The 27,238-nt window shown below is 37.7% G+C and overlaps 1 protein-coding gene across 1 annotated transcript; it reads left to right on the top strand.

Moving 5' to 3' along the window:
- The first annotated feature begins 4,921 nt into the window (after nucleotides 1-4,921).
- On the top strand, nucleotides 4,922-17,767 carry CIMIP6 (ciliary microtubule inner protein 6). The gene is made up of 5 exons (XM_070947604.1): nucleotides 4,922-4,980; nucleotides 8,255-8,465; nucleotides 9,086-9,239; nucleotides 15,554-15,669; nucleotides 17,381-17,767. Exons 1-5 carry the CDS (start codon nucleotides 4,922-4,924, stop codon nucleotides 17,765-17,767), a joined length of 927 nt encoding a protein of 308 aa, XP_070803705.1.
- Nucleotides 17,768-27,238: the final 9,471 nt, after the last annotated feature.

Raw genomic sequence — 27,238 nt, 5'->3', positions numbered from 1 at the left:
CTTCAGCTAGTTTGGCTTACAAGTGTTCGAAATCAACGTGGTACATAGGAGGAATGTTAGGTGAAGTCCAAGGGTCAAGCTTGTGGTAGATTCATCAGTCAACCCAGATTCAGAGTCAGGGTTGCAAGGTTTACAAGTTAAGGCACATTGAGGGGGAATTAACTGGTGGTTTCTTGTCAACAGGGAGCTTGTGCTTGCTGCTCCACTTTAATAGAAATGGCCCTTGTGTAGTTCATTTAGCAGAGCAAGATTCCTTCCATGCAAGCAGTCTCACAGAGCGCCTTTGTTCTACTCTCTTTGCTGTTGAGGCTGTTGAGCTCTTGCATTGGGAGGGGGGAGGCAGTAATTCCATGCCCTCATCTTCAGAGGGCAATGGGAGCTGTGGCTGCTGCTTGCAGTTTTGCCCTACCTCCTTTGGCTACTCAGATGGTGCTGGTGCTGATAGCAATAGCAATAGCACTTAGACTTATATACCACTTCACAGTGCTTTGTTCTCTGTTCAGTGGGGTGGGAGCAGCACTGGTGTGAGAATATATTACAACCCAATCCAGTGCCAGGATTCTATTGTTGGCTGGAGGATCTCTTAATAGTTGCTGCTAGCTGGCTGGGGAATTCTGGGGGCTGAAACCCACACATCCTAAAGGTGTGAAGTTTGGAAAGCACTAAGATGGATCTTTAAGCACTGGTTGAAATTCTCAATAACAGTTTACCCAGAGGTGATATTCAGCAGGTTCTGACCAGTTCTGGAGAACCAGTAGCAGAAGCTTTGAGTAGTTTGGAGAACCGGTAAATACCACCTCTGACTGGCCCCACCCCCATCTATTCTCTGCCTCCCAAGTCCCAGCTGATTGGGAGGAAATGGGGATTTTGTAGTAACCTTCCCCTGGAGTGGGAAGGGAATGGAGATTTTACAGTATCCTTCCCCTGCCATGCCTACCAAGCCACGGCCACCAAGCCATACCCACAGAACCGGTAGTAAAAAAAATTGAATTGCACCACTGAGCTTACCTATTATTAGCCTTACTGTCTTGTTTTGCACTAGTTGAAAATTCTGGGCAGTCCTTAAATATGGCCTCATTTATTTATTTTAATAAATTGTTTAGTCACTTATCTTAAAACAAACTATGGGCGGCTTATAATCAAAAACAAAACCACATTTACATGATAAAAACAATAAACCCAGTGACCAAAAAAAAAAAAAAAAAAAGCCCATAGAAAAACTTGGCATTTCAGTTATCCTTTCCTTTTTTAAAAAAAATAATCTTTATTTACATTTTCCATTAAAAAAGAAAGACAACACATCATATAAATAACAAACAAGACAACACAACAAAAAAAAAATCAAGCATACCTATATGTAGTACCTCAATAACCTAATATTCGGTACTGTATATCTATATTATATTCCGGAGAAGACAGAACAACTTGTATACCTTTACACATCAATTAGGTCTATCCGACCTCACTTTACTTGTATAGTATAAGTTTCTCAATAGATACAATTCCTCATCTAGCTTGGGCTATAATTTCCTCTTCTCTAACCACATATAAAATTTTTCCCAAGATAAGCATGTTTGTGTTTGGTCTCTGTCTTTTAGTTTTTTAGTCAATTTATCTGCTTCCGCACATTCTAAAATCTTCTTTATAATTGCCTCCTCTGATGGGGTATTTTGATTTTTCCAAAGTTGAGCATACGCCAATCTCGCCGCTGTGATAATGTGTAATGCAAGATACCATGAGTCTCTTTTAATATTTTCCGGCTTGGAAAATATTAGTATTATTAGAAAATATCAGTTATCCTTTCCTGATGCAACTTACACATTCTTTCTAACCTCACCCCATGTAGAGAGCATTGCAGCAGTCAGGTTGCAACAATGAGCAACAATTGACCATGCTTAGAACTGCCCTACATTTGCATGAATGGTGCAATATTGTTTGAACACTGGAAAATGAGTTTTCTGTTGCTCCATAATGTAAAATAAATCATAATTATGTTTAGTTCAGAGTATGTGTGGAATAAAAGCATAATTATGTCTAAACAAAATGAACCCAGATACTGAGATTTCTTTTCATTCAAGTTTGGCAAAGATTTATGAGGCTTTCTGATGTCACTGACCATTTTATAGCTCAGGCAAGTACTCGGCAATCTTTGCCCTGCTTAGTAGTCTTCTAACATCTAAAGGAAGAATCAAATTCATTTAAAGATAGCTCAGAGACAAAAAGTATTCATATTTATTTTTATCATTCTTCTGACTACAAGGCTACTTATAGCTGTTGTTGTAACAAATACATATAATTAACTCCATATTTCCATTATACATTGAGAATGCCTTCTCAGTGGATTTTCTAGATTTCTCATATGATAACATATGATAAATATGTTCCCTAAGAGCAGAACACTAAAGAGGATCCCTGTAACCAGGCACGCAGAAAGGAGAGAGAGATTACCTAGGCAAGAAAAAATAGTAACGATGTTCTAGGGCAGGGGACATAAATTGATACCAGGCCATACAGTTGGAGGTGAGCAGCAGGTGAGCAAGAAAAACCTCCATCCCGGTCTGTGGAAAAATTGTCTTCCACAAAACTGGTCTCTGGTGTCCGAAAAGTTGAGGGTCTCTGTTCTGGGGATTAAAAACAGACTCTGAAGGCAGACATTGTTTAGGACCACAGAGTTGGGAAGGCTGTTTAGTCTATCAGGTCAACTGCTTGCTCAATGCAAAATCCAAGGTAAAACATCTCTGAGAAACGTCAATTCAATCTGGTTGTCCCAAATATGCTTTTTCAAAGGCAACTGGATTTTTGTTGTTTTTCCTTGAAGACATTTTGCTTCTCATCAGAGAAGTTTCATCAGTTCAGTCAGAAAAAAGCATCTTTGAGACAACCATGACCTGGACAACGGAGAATCTCCAAAGACATTCAAACTCCTTGAATATATCCAATGAGGCTTATACTCCTTTAAATATCAAGAGCCTTTGCCAAACTAATTTTGTTGTTGAAAAAAATTCTAATGTTCATTCGGAATGTGCAATGCTGTGGTTTAAATCCAGTGGTCAATGCCTGGAATGCACTACCTGACTCTAATGTTACATCCTCAAACCCCCAAAATTTTAACCTTAAACTGTCTACCATGGACCTCACCCCATTCCTAAGAGTGTTAAGCTACAACAAAAGGAGAGGGTAGCAAAAATTCAGAACAGCAAGGACCAATTTCTTACTGAGTATGGGGAATTGGACCAATGTCTTTTCCAACTCTTACGATTTTATAAATAAGTAAACTAAGGCAGACTTATTTGCTTATGAATTAGCAGATAAGATTTGTATCCCATCTTTTCTAAAATCAGCACTCTTGATAAACTGTTGAAAACAATTCAAACCAAACTTTGTCATAAAACCCAAAAGCAGATCTATTGAATACAATAAAACAAGCATTTATGAAAAAGCAAATCTTTTATCTGTGATAGAGCACATACTTTGCCTGCAAAGGTCTCAATTGTCATGGTAAACCTGGGGAAATCCCACCCAAAACACTGGAAACCATTGTTAGTTGATACAGAAACCACGCTGTGTCAAATTGGTTGGTTAGTTTATATTCAGCATTCTCCTCTGGTGAACAGACAAGATGCTTCCTAAGCCATGACCTGCGAAAGTACATCATTGGGAAGTTCCCAGTCTCCTGCACTGGTGGATAATTTAAGATATTAAGACTATGTTGGGCAGATGCCCCAAACGGTACAGAAAACTAAGTCCACCATTTGCAGTATGGAGAATAAACAGCAAAGCACAGAATTACTCAAATATTATCTGCCATCTAAGAGAGCTCCAGGCAAGCTTGGAAGGTAAGCAGGGTGAAGCATAGTTAATATTTGGATGAGATTCCTTGAAGGGCTGTAGGGTAAACTGGAAAGTTTAAAAAATCTGATTTGGTGGAATTTTAAAGTTTAAAGTTTATTAAAATATACAATCTTATACCAAACACCGAACATTTTTAAAAAATGCATAACAAACATATTTCTTAAAATGGTAGAAAGCAATAGGAAGCTACTTCTGCACTGCTGGAGAAAAAAAACCCTTGCAGGAATCTGTTCACAAAGTTACTAGGAGTTGAACCAAACTTAAGACGTCATTTTTTTACACACAACCAAATAAAACGCCAAGGTGCAGCCACCCATTATTTTATTTTTATTGGGCCCATTTGGGGACAAGAGAAATTCTGGAAAATAAAGAGGTTAGAGGCAGGCATTTTGCCTCAAAGCATGTCAGCTTATTTTTATTTTTTTTAATTCAAACATTTATCTTTTAAATGTAAAAAATGCAGAACAGGCTTGAGAGGCATGCAGGGAGATTAAGGCCGCTGAAGCCTCTTACTGGAGCCAGATAGATATAGCAATTACCAGTATATCTATTAAAAAGTGTACTATGTAGGCATATATATATAGATATATATATAGATATATAGATATATAGATATATAGATATATAGATATATAGATATATAGATATATAGATATATAGATATGTTGCAGGAAAACCACGGTGAATATTATTTTACTCCCACTACTAACAATACATGCCACTGTGCTGTCTGTTACACTGCAGTTCTGTCTTGAGCTGTTCAGAAATCAGTTTCATAAAGTTTAATGTTGAATGGGGGAGCTGACACTCAAAACAGTTGGGTATTCCTTTTCTCCTTCAACCACGTGGCACTATTCAAACTTGGCCAAGGTAGGTTGTCTGTTGCTTAGACTCCACCCTTTACATTATTTCTCTGCCTCCCATTGGGCCTTGGTCACTAAGCAACCTCTCAACATTAAAGCTTGGGGCTACAATTTGAAATACAGGCCCTGCCATTCTGCAGGGAGCTGTATATTGGATCCCTTTCTCCCAGTTCTCTCTCTCCCCCCAATCCTGTTGGGCCACCCTCATGAATCAGTTGATAGAGACCAGATTTAGTCGGCGGAAAAGAGGACCTCTGCATCAATAGTAAGTGTTCTGATTTGGGTCTTCCAGAAGTGCCCCCCATGAGTGAGCTGTGGGTTGTGTGGTGTCTCTGCCTCAAAACATAGTGTTCTTAAAAAATCATGATCTTTATCCTGGTTTGTGGGAACCTATTCTTCTCCAAGCTTTATAGGGTTTGGAGACAAGAAGCTGAATGCAATTTATTGCTTTATCAGACAAACCAAACACAGCAGCATATTTTGGTGGTAAAAGGAAACCAAGTGATTTGGTGGCACAGCGGACTAAAGTGCTGTTAAGTAGCACTTAGCTGCCAGCTGCCTGCAATTACTGCAAGTTCAAATCTCACAAGGCTCAAGGTTGACTCAGCCTTCCATCCTTCCGAGGTAGGTAAAATGAGGACCCGGATTGTGGGGGCAATAAGCTGACTTTGTATAAAAAAGAACACCACTTGGGGGGGGAGGGCGAAAGCCCTACTAAGCAGGTATATACAAAAGTATGAAGGCTATTGCTTAACGCATTGTAAGCCGCCCTGAGTCTCCAGAGAAGGGCGGCATATTAATCGAACCAATAAATAAATAAATAAATGAGGCGGAAATTGGACAGGTGAAGTGGTTTTTGCTGGCACAGTCACAGGGGGTGGGGTGGGGTGGGGGTGAATTCATCATAAAATCATTCCAGCTTCTTCCCTTGAAAATACCCAAAATTGCCCTGTGATGTCTTATACTCTCTGTCTTATAGAAAGTACATCATCAAAAGTAGACTTTGTAACATGGTGCTTTGCAGGTGCTGGACTACAAGACCTATTGCCCCCATCCAGCATGGTCATGCTGGAGGAATGATTTCTAGTCTACCGCATATGGAATCTACCAGGAAATGGGGGCTCACTAAGAGCCATGGCATGGTGGGAGGGGTCATCTGAGCTTTCAGATAATCAGGCATGGAGATGGATGCCAGACCTTATCTTAAGAAAGTTGGGAAGGGTGTTTGAGGGGAATTGGCTGGGAAGCGATAAAAGCAATTAGAGGAAGAGATTCAGGCCAAACCCTATATATGCCAAGGCGATGAAGACACTGAGTTACCCAACTGTGTCAGAGGCTGTTGATAAGATCATGAATCTAAGAATAGTAGGGAGATGGTTATGTCTGGAATGTTCCCAGGAAGTCATTAATAAGGCTGGGGGGGGGGGTAAGAGGCTGTAATGGATGGGAAAGGGAGGGAAAGAGGTACAAAGAGAGAGAAAGAATGGGAAACATGGGTGCGGGGAGGAGGAATGTTGAATGGAGACAGCCAGGCTCATGTATTTTATAAGAAGGATTTCCTGAACAGCCACTTCTAATGAATGAAGCAGGGATAGTTCTGATTTCTTGTTGCTCAGAAGGTGACAGTCCTGGCAGTTCTGTACTAGAGCTATGAATAGCTAAGAGACTCAACTATAAGCCTTGAAATTGTTAACATCAAAACTTGCCTCTAGCATTGCTGGTACTTCTGATTGTACCAATGACATCAGGGGAATGTTATTGACTATATCTTAGAACCATTTCCTAACTTGGCAATTTTAAGATGCGTAGACTTCAACTCCCAGAATTCTAGAATAATTACAGGACATGATCTAGAATAATTACAGGACATTTATACTATGTGAAATAACTAATTAAGCAGATTATCTGGATCCTTTTCAGTCAAGGTTCAGACCTTGGGGGTGGATAGAGGGGGTGGAAATGGTACTGGTTGTGCTTTTGGATGATCTCTGGCATGGGCAAGGTGGTGGCAATGCATTTATCCTTGCCTTACTTGACCTGTTGGCTTTCCATACTATTGATCATATTATTCTTCTGGCTGACTCAGAAGAACGGGGATAGGTGGCACAGTATTGTGCTGGTTCACCTCCTTTATATAGGGTTGGTTCCAGTTGGTGATGATTGGGGAGGAGAGATCTCACTTTCAGCCCATGATATGTGGGGTGCCACATGGGTCAGTGGTCTTCCCTCTTCTATTTAATATCTATATGAGACCACTGGATAAGCTCATGCATCACCATGGGGTGAGGTATCATGAATATGCTGATGATACCCAATTGTACATCTTCATCCCTGGCCAATCAAGCAATGTTATGGATGTCCTATCCAGCGTCTGGAATCTGTGAGGGTCTGGATGGGGAACAAAAGGCTTCAACCAAAAGTGGCTTTGGATTTTGAGCCCCTCTGGTTCTGGGACTTAACCATGTTTAGTACTAGATGAGTTTGCACTGCCCCGAAACAGATCCTGTTTGGGGATTCTCAAATTTCTGGAGGCAAGTTGTTCTACTGATTAATTGTTCTAACTCAGAAAATTTCTCAGTCTGGAAATTTAACCAATACAATTTTTTTATTAAAGAGAAAAGCAACTATACGTTTTTCATACTCAACTACAATAATGTAACATGACATGGTAATTATGGAAACTTGCCTAAAAAGCATGATGTCTGTGATTGTATCGAACTAATGATTTGAGTCATACCAATGAGGCAAACTGGATTAAAGTGCTGGGAGAGTGGGTTATTTTTAAACTTTCCCCCATTTCATTTTCTGGATTTGAATTTCTCTGGACAAATGTTATTATTGGTTTCAACAAGGCAGTAATTTAAATGTGAGAAGTAGCATGGATGAAAGTTTCCAGTTTTTAAAAAAGTCCTTTTCTATATTTCACTTTAGTTGCTTTTAAGAAGTAGAAAAAAAATAAATAGAAATTATCGCTTTGGGAATTTTCATAGCAAATCTGCCTTGACCATGTGACTACACATTTCATGGGATCATGGTATATTACAGTACTAGAAATTGAACAAGAAAAGCAAGGATTTCATTCTTTAGCATCAATTCATTTCTACAATATGCAGAACTTCCAGATTAAATACAAAGTATCTCTTGTTAAAAGCCACAGGTAACAGTCTTTTCTATTGAGTATCCTCTGATCAGGGGTGTCAAACTCACGGACCACAGGCCGGATGTGTCATGTGCTGGCCACGCCCACCCAGTTTAGTGAAGGGGAAAGGTCACGATACGTCATGTGACAGCAATGTGACACCGCAAGTTTGACACCCCTGCTTTAGATGTTTTTGACTACAACTAACAGTGATAACTATGGAGAAGATTTCTTTGATTAATGCTTCAATATATACTTTCCTGCATTCCTAAATTTGTACATCAGATGGATAATGTATTGCCTTTATTATTTGAGAACAAGCATTCCCCAATCTTAACCTTAACTTTCATTCTCCTCCTTTTCTACCTCCTCTTTTTCTTCCACATTTTCTTATTTTTAGCCCAGATACATTCAGAATATTTAACCTTCAAGTCCCAAAAAGAAATAATATTCTAGACAAGATTGAACGTACACCAAAGAAAGAAGAAAGATACTTATTGGAATGGCGCAATAATCCTCAACCACAACATGCAAAGCTACTTAAAATGCATACCAAGTTTATAAATGAGCCAGTATTATATATGGAAACAGAGGACACAAAAACAAAACAGGTGCTCACTGTTTAACTATTATAAAATGAAATTGAAGCCAACTCATACAAATGATACCAGGCAAAATCTGGACTCCAGCACACATACCCTTCAATGCTTCAGCGTAGTTGTAAGAACACATTTGAAATTTAACCCTAGTTAAATTAGGATTTGTGAAAGTAGCCCGTGCTGATTCTAAATTGTTTTAGTTTTTTAAGTTTTCAGTTAATTAAATTGTATTCTCTTTTAAATTTCTCAATTCAAAGCAATGTACACAATGCTCCTTTCTCCTATTTCCCCACAACAATCCAGTGAGGTGGGTTGGGATGAGAGAGAGCGAGAGCAACTGACTCAAAGTTACTCAGCACCTTTGCACGCCTAAGGGAGGAGCAGACTTCACAGTTTCCCAGTTTCTAATAATTCTAACTTAGTTTAAAAATGAAAAAAAAAGTCTTATCTCTTTCTGTGATGGGAGCTGGAAGGGGAGAACACTTGAGCCTGTACTGGTAAATTAATCTTCAGCATTGTCCCCAAACCTGCCTTAGATAATTGACATAATATCTTCTCCCTAGGGAATCTCAATTCTTGTTTCTCTATAATTGTGATATTGATGAACTCATTTCTTTTTATTGTTTGTGAAGTCTCATTGGTGGCCGACCTTTGAGCCCACTGTACAACGTCCTAAACCACCTTATGACACGCAGAGCACTCACCGGAATGATTTCCAGAAGCCAAACTGTATTTTGTCTCGGCCTGTTAAACATCCCTCTAAGTTACAGCCTTCATATGGAATAGGTAAGTCTACAGTGATAGAAGGAGTGGACTCTACTGTTATCAAAAAAGACTGCTCTAATTTTACTGTTATGAAAAGTAAAGAAAGCCTAACCCTGATATGATTAGAACCAAAAATGGCCAGCTAATATTTAGTACTGCTTGTTGGAGGTTTCTTTTTTCTGACAATTGCCAAATGTATTTGCTGTATCCTAGAGCAGTATATAAAACTAAATTCCCATAATTTAAACACCAATTGCACATTGTCCAAAATATTGTACTGTATAATCTTCCTCTGTTCCCATTTAGCCACTGTCACCTTTTCACAGGCGAAACATCTGTTTCCTTTATTATATATTGTAAGGCTTATTTTGAACCATGTTGTTCAAATAAATTACTCTGTATGGTACTGGTAGTGATATCATTGAAACATATGCCAATTGAGTCTCAAGAGGCATTACTTTCTGAATGTACAAACATGCACCGAATAAAATAGAAAAACAATGTGCAAAGCATAACAAAGTTAATCTATATCTGTCCATAGATATGCTCATATCCTGCTTCCCAGAACCATTTGATTAACCTCCAAAAGAACCAAATGCTGGATTAATTGGGATGCAAAGATGACCCAGTGTAGCTTTTACATTCTTATGATGCATTGAAGATCAAAATTCTTTCAGATTTGCAATCCGCTGTAGGTTTACCGTGTTGCTTTTTATCCAATACAGAGCCATTTTGCCCTTTGCTGTGACTTTCTACCTGTAAAGCAAGTTCTCTACCACTGGACAATGGCATCTTTATACATTTCAGGCAGATTTCACAGCCTATTTTAACTTCTTTGTTTCATCCATCTCTAAAGGCCATATATTTTGATATTGGGCTATAGATGGATGATGGTTAGTGGAATGGGGCAGGCAACCTTGCTAATAATATGCAATGGTCATAAACTATTCTTTTCTTGGAGGAAGAAATTCTAACCTTCCTTGCCAGAGAGTCAGCCCCATCATACATTACTTCCAAATATAGTGGCTTGCATTCCTTCATAACTCAAGGACAAGCAAAGCAAGATTAGGACAGTTGAAAAGAAGACAAGCCACAGAGGACTGAAACATAAAAACCAGAATGGCCTGCTTATGTTAAGACAATTCATAAAGACTCTGCTCTGAGAATGACCCTAAAGCAAGACTTATATGTCAACATTACAGTCTGCTCACAGGAAAAGGAGAGAAAGGAAATCAAAAATTCTTTTTATTCCATTCTCCAGAACAAAAGGGTGTTTAATTTCAATGAAAGGTGGGACCACTTCCCGTTTGATCATTAGAATTTATCATACTTTCTGTTTTGTTCAAGTAGATGGGATACTATCATTATTTCGTGGTGTAGACCAGGGATGTCAAACTTGCTTTCATTGAAGGTTGCATCAGGGTTGTGTTTGATCTCGGGGGACTCGGGGGGAGCATGGCTGGGATGTGTGTGGCCAGGATGGGAGTAGCCAACTCAATGTCACTTGTGTAAGGGGCACCTCTGGTGGCCAAGTGCTAAGGCAGGACTTCCCTCAGCCTCCCTCACATTATAAACTTCCTTCCTTCCTTCCTTCCTTCCTTCCTTCCTTCCTTCCTTTCCTTCCTTCCTTCCTTCCTTCCTTCCTTCCTTTCCTGCCCTCTTCTTCTTCTTCTTCCTTCCCCTCTTTACTTATTTTTCCTTCCTCAGCCGCCCTGAGTCTTCGGAGAGGGGTAGCATATAAATTTAATTAATTTAATTTAATTTAATTAATTAAATTTTCCTTCCTTGCTCTCTTCCCATCTTCCCTTCCTTTTCTTTGTCTTTCCTCTTTCCCTTTCCCCTTTCCTGTCCCTTCTTGCATGTTCAAATGCAAAAGGGGAAACATTTCTCCTTTTGTTATGTTTTTACTTTGTTTTGCTAGCCCTCTGCCAATGAAAACAGAGCCCAAGGGGCCATGTGCTGCATTTTTGGCCACGACAGCCTCTTGCAGTCTTCTGTCAGTGAAAATGGAGCTTCGGGGGGGCAGAAGGCTGCAGGAGGCTGTCACAGCCAAAAATGGGGCCCGAGGAGCCTCCTCAAGCACAGCGCCCCTGACCTCTGTTTTCACTGGCAGAACACTGAAGAAGGCAGTCACGGCCGAAAACGGAGCCTGGGAGGCCCACATGCAGCCCTCCAAGCTCCATTTTCACTGGCAGAGACACCGCAGGCTGGTGTTTCCAGGGCAGCCCCACTGGCCAAATCTAAGCATCCTGTGGGCCTGGTCTGGCCCGCAGGCCTTGAGTTTGACACCCCTGGTGTAGACATTCATTTCTGCTGACAATACCATAATGTTTCTACTGACTTTTGAAGTACTCTGAATGTAGCAAGATGCTTGGCCACAGCTTAGTGAAACAAAAAAAGAACCTGTATTGAAGTTGCTGAACTTGATGAAACTTTTCCTTAATCGGCTAATCACAAAAAGATATCCTGTGTAAACAGTTATAGTTTGTTCTTTCAGATTGTACAGGATTTGAAAGCTAACCTGAAAGTTCAAGTTAACATTTTGATCCTTATTTTGAGATCAACAAGAGCCCCAGCACAGCTATGATTTTTTTCATGGGCATTTTTACAAGGGATGAAAACCCAGGAACTGATTTAGCTTCACTCTTAAGCTAATCCCGATAATTCTGCTCTAAGACGTGTTGGAGCAGTATAGGAGGACAAATGTTACAAATTCTAAATAGTGTTAAATTTTGCCATTTTAAATGTATTTATTTAATGAATAAAAACTCATTTGACAATCCTAAAACAGTAAAGTAGATTCAAATCCTAAGCATGATGGATCCTGGCCACTGTTGGATGAATCATTCAGTGCCTGCCGACTGTGGCAATTCTTACAATGAAAATTAGGCTGAAGTTAGATCTTCCACTGATGCATCAAGTCCTTTTATGTTCATGTAATTAGCAAGAATGCATTCTCATTTAACAGAAATTTGTTTTATCTTTAATGAGAATTCCCCAATCTTTCTGTGACATCAATTAAATTTACTAAATGAGAGCACATACTTTTCTTAACTGAGTATTCTCATGAGTGGATAGTCTTTTGCCATGTACATTTATCACACATCATCAGTAAATTATGCTTAAACAGAAAAAATATGTTAATGGTTTAACTCTACATTAGAGAATCCATTTCAGAATGCTACTGGTACTTACTGCTTTAAAAATATGTGTAGAGCAAAACTTACATATTAAAAGAGCTTGGCTGCCTATTGTTTTGCTCAGAAATTGCTAGAATAAAATATTTCCCTCTGCATCTTCTCTCTATAGACTCATAATGCTTTCAGTTGATTTATTTTTAATAAGGTGGCTCCCATTGTTTGTTAACTTTTGTGTAAGCTCATGTAGTCATCAAGAGGTATGATGATTCAAATAGGACGTTTCCTTTACCTATTTTATGTACTTATATTGTAAAAGATAACTGCAGCAAACCTTATTACATCAATCTATTGGTGTGGGGAGCAGAGGAGGTTGATTAGGAACTGTGGTGGGTTCCTCCCAGTTCGGTCTGGTTCGACCGAGCCAGTAGCAGGGACGATATAACGTCACCGAACCGGTTCTCCCCCCCCGCCCTCCCACCCCCCCACCCCCCACGTTATTCTTACCTTTTATTTGGTCCCACTCCCAATCTATTGCTGCCTCCTGAGTCCCAGCTGATGACTAGAGGGAAAAAAACTGTTTAAACTCTTGCCGCAGGGCTTCAAAGGGCCGTCCTACAGCTGATCAGTGTTAAAAGCAAACAAATGAGTCGGGTCGTAAGTGCAAGGACTGGTTGTAAGTGCGAGGACCTTCCAGCAATGACTCTGACCAGCTAGCCATGCCCACCTAGTCACATGACCTCCAAGCCACACCCACAAAATAAGCCACGCCCACAGAACCGGTAGTAAAAAAATTTAGAACCCACCCCTGATTAGGAAGGATGCAATGAAGGGATGACCTCTCTAGATGTTGTTGGATTTCTGGGTAGAGCTGATGGAACGACTGGAAGGCAATCATAATACGACTTAAGCATGAATATACAATATGTAAATAAACTAACTACATATTCTGCCTAAGAAGACTTTTGCCGCCACCCCCTTCCCCAGTGATTCCTCTACTAGTTCTTTGCTGTTGATGGAGAAATTTTGAGATAGAGAGATAATTTCGTATAGATGCATATTCTTTGCCAGGAAATATCTGGAACAGGAAACACTGGAGGTTTTTAAGAAGATGTTGGATAATCATTTGTCTGAAGTGGTGTAGGGTTTCCTGCGTAAGCAGGAAATAACTTCTATTCTATTCTATTCTATTCTATTCTATTCTATTCTATTCTATTCTATTCTATTCTATTCTATTCTATTCTATTCTATCTCAAACATAGTCTGGAATTCCCATTTACAAAGGACCTGAAGTGGCAGAGTTAGCAAAAGACTTTAGAACCAATTTTGGAAATTATGGCCAATCAGAACTGGGAGTACTGTGATAAACAAAATTTTATTTATTTATTTATTTATTTATTTTTAAATTTATATCCCGCCCTTCTCTCCGAAGGAACTCAGGGCGGTGAACAGCCGAGAATTAAAATAACATGCAATATAAAAGTTAAAATAATTAAGAATAAATTAAATTAAATGGCCACCCCAATTAAAAACCCCTAGCAATACAATTAAAAAACCTTTAAAACCTATTCAAGCCAGTTATACTATAAATAACAAATTTATAGTATATTCAGTATTTTATCACTTCCTTGGTTAGTAATCAAATATGGCATCCATTTCACTTACAGTAATAAAATAAAATACTAAAACAAAGCTGAACAACAGTTGAAAGAAAACTACAAAGAAAGTGTAAAGAAAAAATTATGCTGCCAAAAACTGGAGCAAAGAAGTCCAGAGTTGACATCTAAAGGATAGTAAAATGAATGTGTAATGGACTGCCTCATTATAAAACAGCTTTATAAATTTATTATACAACTCTTTCCCATCAACCTAGCTTTAAGCGTATAACCTAAGACCTTTGCAATTTCATCATAAATAGAAAACAGCATCAGTTTCCCAAAAATTGTATGTTGGGATTTATTTACCTGCTTTATGCATGTATTTTAAATCATCAGTAGCTGCTATTTTTTTTTCAAGCACATAATAATTAATTAAATTTAAGACAGAAATAAAAATGTACCCAGGCCTTCTAAAATGCTAACTAGGAGAGACCATGCATGTTTCTCTGGGAAAAGATTTCACTATACGCCACTTGTATGTACATACTATACCTGTACTCCACTCTTTGTCTAAGGAGCCCAGACCTCACAACAACCCTGGGCTACAGAACAGGTTAAATTAGCATCATAACTCAGAAGTGGGTTTAGAGTATCTGTCATGTGCGTTTTTATTTGTGTATATACAAGACAGAGAGAATGAGAGAGAGGGCAAATATTCACTCTTGAACAATTTCCTCCTCTGAATGTACCTAAATGTCATAAGTAGGAAGAAATGGTAAGCTGAACGTGCAGGTCGGAGAAGATTATACTGCATTAGCTCATTCAAAACACAAAGAGTTGCTTGCAATGACATTGCAGGACACTTTGTCCTATCTAATCTGGCTTTGAGAGGCAATTGTTTAGGATATACTGCAAGTTCCATAGCAGAAAGAGAATTCTGAATGTGGGACTTCATAAATCCCTCCTTCTTTTCACTACTGTTCAGGTAGTCCTTGACTTACAGCCACAGCCCAAAATGTCCATTGCGAAGCAAGACAGTTGTTAAGTGAATCCTGCCTCATTTTATGAACTGTCTTGCCACAGTTGTTAAAAGAATCACTGCAGTTAAATTAGTAACATGGCTGTTAAATGAATCTGGTTTCTTCATTGACTTTGCTTGTCAGAAGGTTGCAAAAATTTACACAAGCCTGTTTCACTGCAACCATCACAACTACATGCCAGTTGCAAGCTTCTGGATTTTGAGCACATGACCATAGAATGCTGTAACTGTCATAAGTGTATCAACTGTAAGTCATACTGTAAGCCATTGTAACTATGTCATACTGTAAGTCACTGTAATTGTAAGTCAGTCATTGTAACTGGAAGTCACTGTAACTGTAAGTCATACTGTAAGTCACTTTTTTCAGTGCTGTTGTAACTTTAAACAGCCACTAAATAAATGCTTGTAAGGTGAGGCTACCTGTACTAACTTTATTCTGTTGTGTATGAATGAGGCATCTCATATGTGTTATTGCACATTTATTGAAAAGTATATGATATGTTTAATTGCCACCATATATGTGAGGGTTTTTTTCTGTTGTGGTTGTTATTTTAATCACAGTTCCACTTGCATCTCCTCAACTGCCGAGTCGCCTTCCGAGAATTTTCCAAGAGCAGCTCACTTTCAATTGTAGCTATAATGCCAGAGAAACTCCCTGCATCCCCTATCAAGGAAAGGTAAAGCAATGTGCATCCTGTGCTATTCGCATTAATCAGGAAGCCAAAAGGTTGTGTTTATTCCAAAGTCTCCAATACATTGTTTGAGCTCAAGGGAATGTTGTCACTCATGTTTAGGTTGCTGGACATTTGTAATTAGTATACCTGATGTCTCACTGGCCCCATGATTTTAGAAAGAAGTACCAAGCACTGAGGTTGCTGTACTGCGATTTCATTGCCTTAACCAAGATCCTTGGGCAAAACAGCAACAAACAAAAGAGAGGGAGTTGCTAATACTGGGGGACAACAATCAATTCTATTATGCAAGTCTCCATCCTTGTTTTCTTTCCTTCAAAAAGCATCACCAATTCCTCTTGAAGCATACAATAATCATACAATAACTGACCTGAATCACATCATATTACAGAAAGGCCTTAACGCTGCATTTACCTGAAACATGCCTCAGTGAATTTAGTAGAACTATGCTGAACTAGACTGTCATCCCCAATTCCAAACTTTTTTAAAAAAAATTTCAAGGCAAACAAAAGCAACTTCCAAAATGTTGTAATAACTTTACATTTCAGCTAAAGAGAAATAAATCTTTACTTACAAAACAGTTAAATCTAAAAATTTCCAGTTGCATGAAAAAAACATGCTTTAATTTTAAAACATAATACCAACAAAATTGTTTTTTATATTCAGTTTTATGACTTTTAAAGCAAATGTATTACCTTTTAAAATCTAATTTCTGATAATTTCTTAGGATATATTATAAAAATGTCCTTGATTTTTTAAATAGCCATTAAAAAACAATAGTGGTGCCTAAATCTGAGACGCACACCTAAAAACTCAGCCTTTAAAAGCCAGGCTTAGTCAACTCTGCATAGTTCTAACCTGGCTTTTTTTCTCCCACTGATTTTACTGAAGTGTGACAGAAAGCTGAAAACTAAATTGTGGAATGTGCTTCTGGGTACCTACAATATTTAACATTGAGGTATGATACAAGTACAAACCATAGATCAGGAGGTTGAATGCTAGGTACTATTTCAAAAACTAAGGTAAAAAAGAAATAGATGAGAAAGAAATCAAGTCTTACCTGAAGGAAAGATCACAGAGATTCAAACAAACTTAAAGAAAATAGGGGCAACAATCAATTAAGTGAATCAGAAGATTAATATTCAAACCAATCAACTTTTAAATATTTTTTTTATCTGAGGCAATCTATGAGAAGCTGAATCCAATTTCTTTTATTAGGTTTTTTTTTCTATTTTCTTTTCCTTTTTTTAAAAAAATAATCCTATTGTTCTCCTATGACTGTAATGGTCAAAGTCATTTGGTAACCAGTCATAAATTTTTCCTAGTGCAAAAGCAAACAGTTTAGAATTGTATCCATATGGACATAGCAAAAAATGAAATTTAGTGCCCAACAAAAATAAGAAGTAAGCCACGCATGCTGTGAGCAAGAGAACCCTGGAACTGAGGAGAAGGGAAGTCCAATCTGGGAGATGCATTTTTCTTTTCACATGTTGTTTTACCCTTCCCGGATTTTGCAGTTCCAAAGATGTGATGGCTCAAATCATTCTTCTGCTAAGAAAAATGTAGGTTGCGAACCAGAGGAGACAAGAAGGATATTGTTCCAAAATGTGAATTTATAAATTAATTCTGCTTGTAGCTGTACCTCCCCACTTAAGTTCCCCCAGTTAATATCTATATTATTATTATTTTGTTTTAGAAACAGGGCACAATTGTTTTGACAGAGAAAAAACCAGACAGGAAGATAATGCCTTCTATTCAGGGGCCAGATTTACTGGAGGACCTCAAATCAGAAAAAGGAGCCCCCATAGAAAATGGTGTAACCTCAGTCCACGTTGATTCATTCGATGCCCAGAAGACATCACCACATTCTGATGCACACTTATCAAAACCAGCAATGAATTTGGAAACCAAGGCAGATCCCAGAACTCCAGAAATGGACCAGGAGAGTTTGGAGCTTCCTCAAACTGACAAAGTGAATGATACTTTTAGCCCATCGAAAACAATTTCCCCTAGTAAACCAGAGAGCCTGTTACCTCCTCTTTCTGAAGCTGCACCATCATTACCTGACACTCAAGTAGTCTAGAATTGTCTGGATGACAACAGTCTGCCTAGTATTATTTCAATATCACTAAACACAGACTGACATCAGCAAACTGTTCAAAAGAATAATTGTAACGCAGTATGTTTTTATAACTATGTAAACTAGATGTCCATAAAATGCCCTATGAATCTTTTACTTTCTTCCACTAATGCAATTATTATGGTTTGTTGCTTAGTCAGCCAAGTGTTTAGATAGGATTTGGCATTTTTAGCCACCTATCAAGTCTTTTTACTATTAAAACTGTATTTATTTCTTTTGCCACAGTAGTTCTATTTGTTTGCAGGTCTTTGTACTTTGTGATTTTCTCCAGTTCTTTCGCCAGGTAAAGTACTGCGATGTAGTAATAGCAATAGCACTAGCACTTAGACTTATATACCACTTCACAGTGTTTTACAGCCATCTCTAAGCAGTTTTCAGGGTCAACATATTGTCCCTAACAAGCTGGGTCCTCATTTTACTGACCTCGGAAGGATGGAAGGCTGAGTCAACCTTGAGCCTGGTGAGATTCGAAGTGCCAAACTGCTGGCAATCGGCAGTCAGCAGAAGTAGCCTGCAGTACTGCAATCTAACCACAGCGCCACCACAGCTCTTATATGGCTTACAGTATATGGCCATATGAATATGGCTCTCTGTATCATATCCACTATCCAGACTTCTTTGTTTTTCTTATCAACAATTGTTAAGAGTGTGGTGTTATGCATACACGTGTGCAAAATGATTTTCTGGAAAGACTAATATCTAATTAAGAATACCAGTTCTGACTCCATTAACCACTAATAATGTACCAGGTATGAAAAAAATCCTGATATTTTCCATATTTCACCATAGCATTCTGATTGTTTAGTAAGATGTTGCATGTTAGGAATCCATCTGACGTTTGTAAAGCGCATATCCTTAAAAAAATGCAAAGCTATTATATTTTAGTGCAAGAAATATGATTTTCAGATGCTTGATGGCATCATTCTGTGATTAATAGAAGCAACTGCTATTTTGGTAGGAAATGTGACAGCTAAAGTTCACAAGAATATAAACTGTGTTCCATTGTTCAGTGAAGCCAGGAAGAACACCTCTATAACAACCTTTACATTTGCTAAAATATTTTCCTGAACTGGATTTGATCTCCAGTCACAGCTGCAGACTAGTTTTAAAAATATTTATAGATTTATCCCAGTCATTACCTTACTACCATATCATGCCATATACAGCATATAACACTTTTGCAATGTTTGCAAAAAACTTTCCGGTGGTCTTTTTAGGAGAGTTTTAAAAAGATCTGTCTGGAATCAGATAAAATTATATTACATTAACAGTGATCAGACAAATTCTTTGTAAAAGTTTATAAATAATCTATAAAATAATGCCTTTCATTTGTTCACGCACACTATTAGAAATTCAGAGGTTTAGGACCTCTACTGCCCATTATAAGAGCCGCAGTGGTTAAAATGCAGTACTGCAGGCTACTTCTGCTGACTGCTGGCTACCAGCAGTTCAGCAGTTTAAGTCTTACCTGCTCAAGGTTGACTCGGCCTTCCATCCTTCTAAGGTCAATAAAATGAGGACCCAGATTGTTGGGGGTAAACCACTTTAGAGAGGGCTGTAAAACACTGTGAAGCAGTATATAAGTCTAAGTGCTATTGCTATTGCTATTGCTATTATGCTACGTGTATACTCTGTATGTATTTGTCTGTTTTACAAAACTGCTTATGTTATGTTATGCATAATATATGGATGTACTGTTTATACATCCATACAGGGAAGAAAAGGTGCTTTGATCACTTTTATCATCTCCAATGTATGATTGATATACTTGATAAGAGTTAATCCAAATCTTAATCCAAACACAGTATTTGCCTGCATAAAACTATCATATAGTTATATTTGTGCTTGGTAGTATTTTCCATAATTGCAGAAGCTGAGTAAGGAATGGAATCAGGTATCTTTGAAAATCCAGAGTACACTATAATTAAAATAAGTTGGCCAAGGTTAAGCATACATAAATTGTTTTAAAAAAATCTTGCACTATCTACTACAAATCAGAAGTCTTTTCAGGAAAGAATTCAGTAGCTTGATCCAACAGGTATCCTCCCACGTATTTTTAATTACAAATGAGCCTTCAACTATTTTTAATAAGAAATGGGTGGGGGTGACTTGTCTTCATGTGATAATATAGGAAGAAGATGTAGCTTTGTACTAATTTTGTGTTACTTAATTTTGTATTACTTATTTATGTGTTTTCACTCATTTTAAAATCTGGAGAACAACAAAAATCACCCAAGACTCAGTAGCACTATGGAGCCTTGCTTGTCTTGTTGCCAACCCTCCCTCCTGATAAGTTATTAACATGGGGTGCTTTGACAGCAATGTCACCTCACAAAGCTATCTCCTTCAGACAAAGACAGATGGCAGCTGTTTAGAATAACAGGAATATTGACCACTCCCTATGACACAGTTCCAAAGATTATCTGAGTTAATAAAAACTATTTGTGGCAGAAGACACACAACACATCCTGATGAAGGAATATGCCATATGTCATATTTTTCCCTTTGGTTTCCTCATCACAGGAACGCATTTGAAGGCCAATGGGGTTTTCTGTGGAGGTAAAAATACTCCCTGTTCACAAAGCAAAATTCCACTCAGGGGAACAAGGATTTATAGTAGCCAAATCCAAACTAAGACCTGAATGCGAAAGAGCTGTTTGAGTATTTGCAGATTCCATCCTGAATTTTCACTGATAGGGTTTTGCTTTCTCCCATGCTGGGAGATCGGATTAAGCTGCCAGGCCTTTACCAGAAAGGAACAAGTGACTAGGTCACTAACTGTCCCAGAGGATAATACAAATGAGCAGTTCAATATATGTAATATTGTTAATAATAATAGCAATATATCAGTAAATCAGTCAGTTCAGAAAACAGTCATACAATTACACTAGTCATTTGCTTCAAAGCATCATTGAAGGTAAATCTGCTTTTGAAAAAGCAGGAGAAAGAGAGCTATGTGAACTTTTCAGAAAAAGGCATTTTCAGACACCAGACTACAACCAAGAATACTTTGCTTTTAGTAGAATTAACTCTATGTCCATCTGAAGTGGGACCTCACCTGTAGATCAGAGTTCATACAGATTCACATATTAATGAATTCATTTAATGGTCTTGCATTCTTCAATCGTGCTTTTATTCAACAGGGAGTAGACATTTGTTTATGGCATATAAATCCCAAGTTTCCTTGAAGCCTTTGCAATAGTTTTTTTTAAATCCAAGAGCCAGAGGAATTACCTAGTTACCCTATTCCCTATTCTATAGAGCTACAATATTGGAGATGACATAGAAACTGGGAAGAGGGGATACTTCAGAAAGCTCCTGATTTAATCCCCAATTATAATAATTTGATATAGGAAGGATGGGAAGAATTTAGCCTGAAGAAATCCTAATGTGACACAGGGCTAGAGTAGGTGACCAACAGTCTGACTCAGTGTATCATACATGTTGCAATATTTTCAGGATCAGACTCAATAAGATTAGTGAGAGTTAGAGGTTTGAATATATTTTCTTTTATTTACAGCAGGCATTCTATATTCACTGAATATTCACAGATAGAAGCAAGGAAAAAAATGCAGACAGCTCCTTATATATACAATGGGAGGAGCTAGATGTGGGAGTGGTGAATTATGAATACATTAAGGAGTGAAGAATAAATTAACCCCTGATACCCCGTTCATATACTATTTACACATTGGAGAATAAGGCATTTACATCTGACAAATCCCCCTCTAAATGCCGATTCGTTATGCAACACCAATTACATTCAGATTCAGGACAATACAAAACATACAATTTAGAAGTTAAATATTTGTGCTGCTTAGAAGGTAAAGGCTTTGTCAATATGTCAGCTAATTGTTCTGAAGTATCACAATGCACTGCTTTAATAAATCCATCCTGAGATAATTGTCTCACATGTTTAAATTTTATATCTATGTGTCTGGACCTTTGTCCAATGGCGTCAGATCTAGATATTTCAATGGCTGCTTTGTTGTCTTCATGCATAACAAAAGGCAAAGCAGGTTTTTTCCAAACATCTGAAATTAAATCATTAAACCATACAAGGTTATTTGCAGCTTTGGATAAACAAACATATTCTGCTTCTGTCGTTGAAGTGGCCACTAGTTCTTGTTTACCAGTGTACCAGTAAACTGGACAGTCATTTAAGAGGAATATATAGCCAGATGTGCTTTTTCTACATGAGGTGTCTCCAGCCCAGTCCGCATCTGCGTAACATGTAAGCTTTGGTTCTTTATTATCGTTAGGTTCCAACATTAAACAAAAGTCTAGTGTACTTTTCAGATATCTTAAAATTCTTTTAACAGCTTCCCAGTGATACATTGTTGGCTTGCTGACATGTCTGGATAATAAATTGAGTGGTAAAGCGATATCTGGTCTTGTCCAATTAGATATATAAAGAAGTGAACCTATGATTGATCTATAAAATGTGTTATCTTTGAATTCGGGAGAAGATTCATCAGTATTTCTTAGAAAGTCAGTTTGCATAGGAGTATCACAAGGTTTGGCATTATTTAGATTGCATTTATTTAAAAGTTCTATGATCTTATCTCTCTGAGTAAGTTTGAATCCTCTTTTAGTCTTATTAATTTGAACACCAAGATATTTGTTTACTCTGCCTAGAGATTTTAACGAGAAATGTTCATTTAGCTTAGTTACAAAAGTTTCTCTTCTCTCTTTATGTTTTCCTATGTATAAAATGTCATCCACATAAATCAATACAAATTCTATGTAATCATCACCCTTTTTGACAAAGAAACAGTTATCAGCAGTGGTAGCATTGAAGTCCATGGTTTTAAGTACTTTTACTAAACAATCATACCATTGTTTACCAGATTGTTTTAACCCGTATAAACTCTTGTTTAACAACCAAATCTCATTTTTGTTTGTGTATTGACTGTGAGGTGCTCTTACATATATTTCCTTATCTAGTTTTGCGTGTAGATACGCAGTCTGTATGTCATATTGGAATACATCAAGATTGAGTGCTGATGCTACCACTAGAGCTGTTTTGACACTCTCTGTTCTTACTGTGGGGGAATACGTGTCAGTATAGTCCTCCGGATATTTCTGTGCATAACCTTGTGCAACTAGTCTAGCTTTGTATAGGGTATTGCCTCCCTCTAAGTTCTTAATTTTATATATCCACCTGGTACCAATAATTGTTTTATCTTTAGGTGCAACTGCAGGTGTAAATACATTTAGTCCTTGTAAACTTTCCATCTCTTTTTTCATCGCTAATTCCCATTTTTCTTTTTCTTTACTAGGGAGTTTTAACACTTCCTCATATGTATTAGGTGTTGTTGGCTCACCATCCATATGCATTATATAATCCTTGTATTTATTTGGTATTTGATTTCTGGTGTTTCTAATAGTTGTTTTAGGTTTACTATCGTTATCATGCAAATATCTTGCTTCCTTTTTTGTTAGTGTATCTGTTTTTATTTTGTGTTGGCTATTTGTCCATGTTTTGGTTTTGTTTTTATATTTGTTGATATCTTGCTTTTCTACAGTCTCTTCCTCATGAGATTTTGTATCTTTGTTGTTATTTGGAAATATTTCATTAAGATGTATTTTAGACCAGTTGGCCTGTTCATGGAACACAGCTGTTCTGGAGACTATAAATTTGTTATTATTATCAATGAATCTGTATCCTTTAGTGCCTGTCTCGTAACCCATAAATCTGAGTCTTCTGGATACGTTTTCTCCCTTTCTTCTTAATTGCTTAGGTATGTGTACGTCTGCAGTGACTCCAAATATGTGCATGTGTGCTAATTTTGGTTTCCTATTATACATCACTTCATATGGTGTCTTATTTACAATGCTGGACCAGGTTCTATTCTGTGTGTAATTTGAATAATGTAAGGCTTCTGACCAGAATTGTTTGCTTAAGCCAGCATCTTCCAATGTGCATCTAATCATGGTTTGTAATGTTGAGTTCTTCCTCTCTGCAATCCCGTTCTGGAACGCAGAAAATGGGCTAGATGTGTAATGTAACATTCCTTTGTCTTTTAACCATTGGGAGAATTCTTTAGACATGAATTCACATCCCCTATCTGTCATAATTTGTTTTATTTTGATATTGTGTTGTGTTTCTATGCGTTTGTAAAATTCTTTAAATTTTTGAAAGGTTTCATCTTTGTGTTTTAATGTATAAACAAATCCATAGCGGCTATAATCGTCTACTATTGTCAAGAAGTAACGTTTTCTATAAGTGATTGATGGAGTTAATGGACCAACTAAGTCCATGTGTACTAAATCAAAAATTTTGTTGGTTGATCTAGTAGATTTTCTTGGTCTGGGACTAGTTTTTAGTTTTGTAGATTTACATACTGAGCATTCCAAATAGTTTTCACAATTTTTTATTTTAACACCTTCTGCGTGTTCAGTCATTTTTTGTACTACAGGAAAACTGGCATGTCCTAACTTCCTATGTAAGATGTGAGCACACTCATCATGAATTGGCTTACCTATTTTTGGTTTTTTTTCATTGTGTGTATCTATGTGATCATGAGATATTTTACATTCATCATTGTCACTGTTGCTAATATTTTCATTATCTACTTCAATACAATCTTCCATATTTGAATCAATGTTATGCAACCATTTTTCCTTTGTTATCAGATAAGGTAGGCCTCCTTTAATCATCACAGTGCCTATATTTATTTTATTCTTCTCCAAAGTCACTTTTCCTTTAGAAAAAACAATGTTAATGTCAGAATCTCTACTTAGTTTTATGGCACTTAGTATGTTATGAGGTATTTCAGGTATTAACAATACCCCCTCTATTTTTCCTAGACCAGGCAGGGTTACATTCCCTTTACCTAATACTTGAACCTTTTCTTGGTTAGCTACCTTTATTACAAATTTATCTTCTATAAATGAAGACAATATATTTTTGTTATTAGTGGTGTGATTAGTTGCTCCAGAATCAATAAGCCAATTATTGTTCTCATTTTGCTGTATGTTAGTGTTGTCTTGTTTATTTAATCCATTTAGTGAACCAGATTTTCTATCCTTTGAATTATCTCTGCCCCCTCTATTCTCTTTGTAATTTGGTGGGCTTCTATATCTATGTCTATCTATGGAAGACTGTCTATAATTGTATTTGTTTCTATATTCTGACCTATGTCTTTCTTTTGAAATCTTGGGGCAATCTCTCCTATTGTGTTCCCTGGATCCACAGTTATGACATTTAAATGTTTTATTATATTTTTCTTGGAAAGCTACTTTCCTATATGGTTTGTGTTCTATGTGATTGTTAGAACGATTCCTTCTTGAATTGTCTTCTGCTATTAATTTATTGGATAGACTTTCTATGGATAAGTATCCTAGATTGATTGTGTCTAAATGTGTTATATAATTGTCCCATGATGGATCAAGTGAGTTGATAATAACACTTTTCATTGTTTGGTCTGAAATCACCTCCCCCCTCAAATGCAGCTCAGCTCTTATTTTGTTTAAAGATATTAAGTGCTCACTTATGGAAACCCCTGGTTTTATCCTAGATGAAAAGAAATCTTTAGACATCCTTGTGGTGGTAGCTACACTGTCACTGTGAAACAAATTAAACATGCATTGAATAATTTCTGAAACAGTCAGATTTGGCTTAATGCTGTGATACATTGCAGGAGACACACTAGATATTAATAAGAAAAATGCTCTATGGTGTAAACAATCTATTTTTAGAGTCCAAGGTCTTTTTGGGGGACTAGTGATAAAAGACAGTAAGTTTTCCTTCATAAAGACAACCTGGAGCTGTTGATACCATTCTTGCAAATTAATGCCATCTACCCTTAGCTTTGGGAAGTCACTGGGTAAATTTCCGACATTATTAGGTCCATTACTTACAATCTGAGGTAGTCCGTGGTCTCGTAAATGCAGAAAGTTACAAAACGGCATGGGGATGCTCGCAACGAGCCTGCACGGTCTCCTCGCCAGTTCATGTCTTCCCGGGCCGTCTGCGTAGTCTTGCGCATGCGCGTTGTCCATTTCTTCCTTGGAGTCGTCGTGAAAGGTTCTCCTCACCGCGGCTCGCTCGTTCCGCTCCTCCTCAGATGAATCGGTCTCTGGTTCGATTTTGGGAGTCCTGACGATGGCGGTTGTTCTTCCTTTTCTTCTGAGGGTGTTGGTGCTTGCTTCGGTCTGTGGCATGGGGCGGTATCGGCAGGGCTCTCTGGGTTCGGGCGTCGGCGCTCTCGTAGTCAGTATGGGAGCGGGCAGGTCTTGAGGCATTGGCTTGCTCGCTCGCTTCTTCGTTAGCTTTTTAGTAATTTTTAGTTTTGGTCCAAATGCAGCAAAAAGCGTTTTCATTGCTGATTTTATTTGGTAGTTTGTTGAATCACCTTCACTTTCTGATTCTGATTCTTCTGAGGAGTTTGAATCTTCTTTTTCATTTTCGTTGTCTGATAACGTTTTTCGCGCCAGAAATTTTGAATTGAGCTTTTTGATTGGCTCTGCTTCGCTCACCTTGGAGGCCTGTTGAAACCAAGATGGCTGCCATTCAAAATTTCGCGCTGGATCACCGTTTTTCTTCTTCACAATATTTTTTTCTGCAGTCATATCACTCACTGTTTTTGGGTCTTTAGACTTTTCATTAGTGATGTTTTTCTCTCTCGCTGCTCCGCTGTTCTTCAGCATATCTTGGAGGTTCGCGATGAGGCTTTCATCGTTCTTCTGGCTCTTTAATAGTTTTAATATTTCTGACCTGAGTTCGTTATTCTCTATTTCGATTTCCTCCTGGTCATCATTTTCATCTATAATTTCTTCGTCTTCAGTGGTGTATTCTTCGGATTCTCTCGAAATTGCGTTTGTGGATTCGTTGATTATTTCTTGTTCTGTTTCCATTTCTTTGCTGTATGCCCTGGTGTTGGGCCTATCTTTCTTAGACATCTTTAAGTTTTTATTGAGTCAATTAACCATCCTCTGCTACCAGCTTGTTGCAATATTTTCAGGATCAGACTCAATAAGATTAGTGAGAGTTAGAGGTTTGAATATATTTTCTTTTATTTACAGCAGGCATTCTATATTCACTGAATATTCACAGATAGAAGCAAGGAAAAAAATGCAGACAGCTCCTTATATATACAATGGGAGGAGCTAGATGTGGGAGTGGTGAATTATGAATACATTAAGGAGTGAAGAATAAATTAACCCCTGATACCCCGTTCATATACTATTTACACATTGGAGAATAAGGCATTTACATCTGACAATACATAAACTGGAAGCAGGAGAATACTTTATATACTTGGAAATCTCTGACACAGACTTCCCATCTGGATATCAGCCAGGTGTGTGGACTTTACTTCCCAGAATTCCCCAGCCATGATGACTGTCACTCAGAATGCTAAAGTAATAGTACCAGTGATGGGTTGCTACCAGTTCGCCCCAGATCGG

This window comes from Pituophis catenifer, unplaced genomic scaffold, assembly GCF_029215685.1.
Source record: "Pituophis catenifer annectens isolate HBS135680 unplaced genomic scaffold, rPitCat1.0.hap2 SCAF_1, whole genome shotgun sequence".
NCBI lineage: Eukaryota > Metazoa > Chordata > Lepidosauria > Squamata > Colubridae > Pituophis > Pituophis catenifer.
Note: the sequence above shows the minus strand (reverse complement) of the source record. Positions and strands in the feature narration are given on the sequence as shown.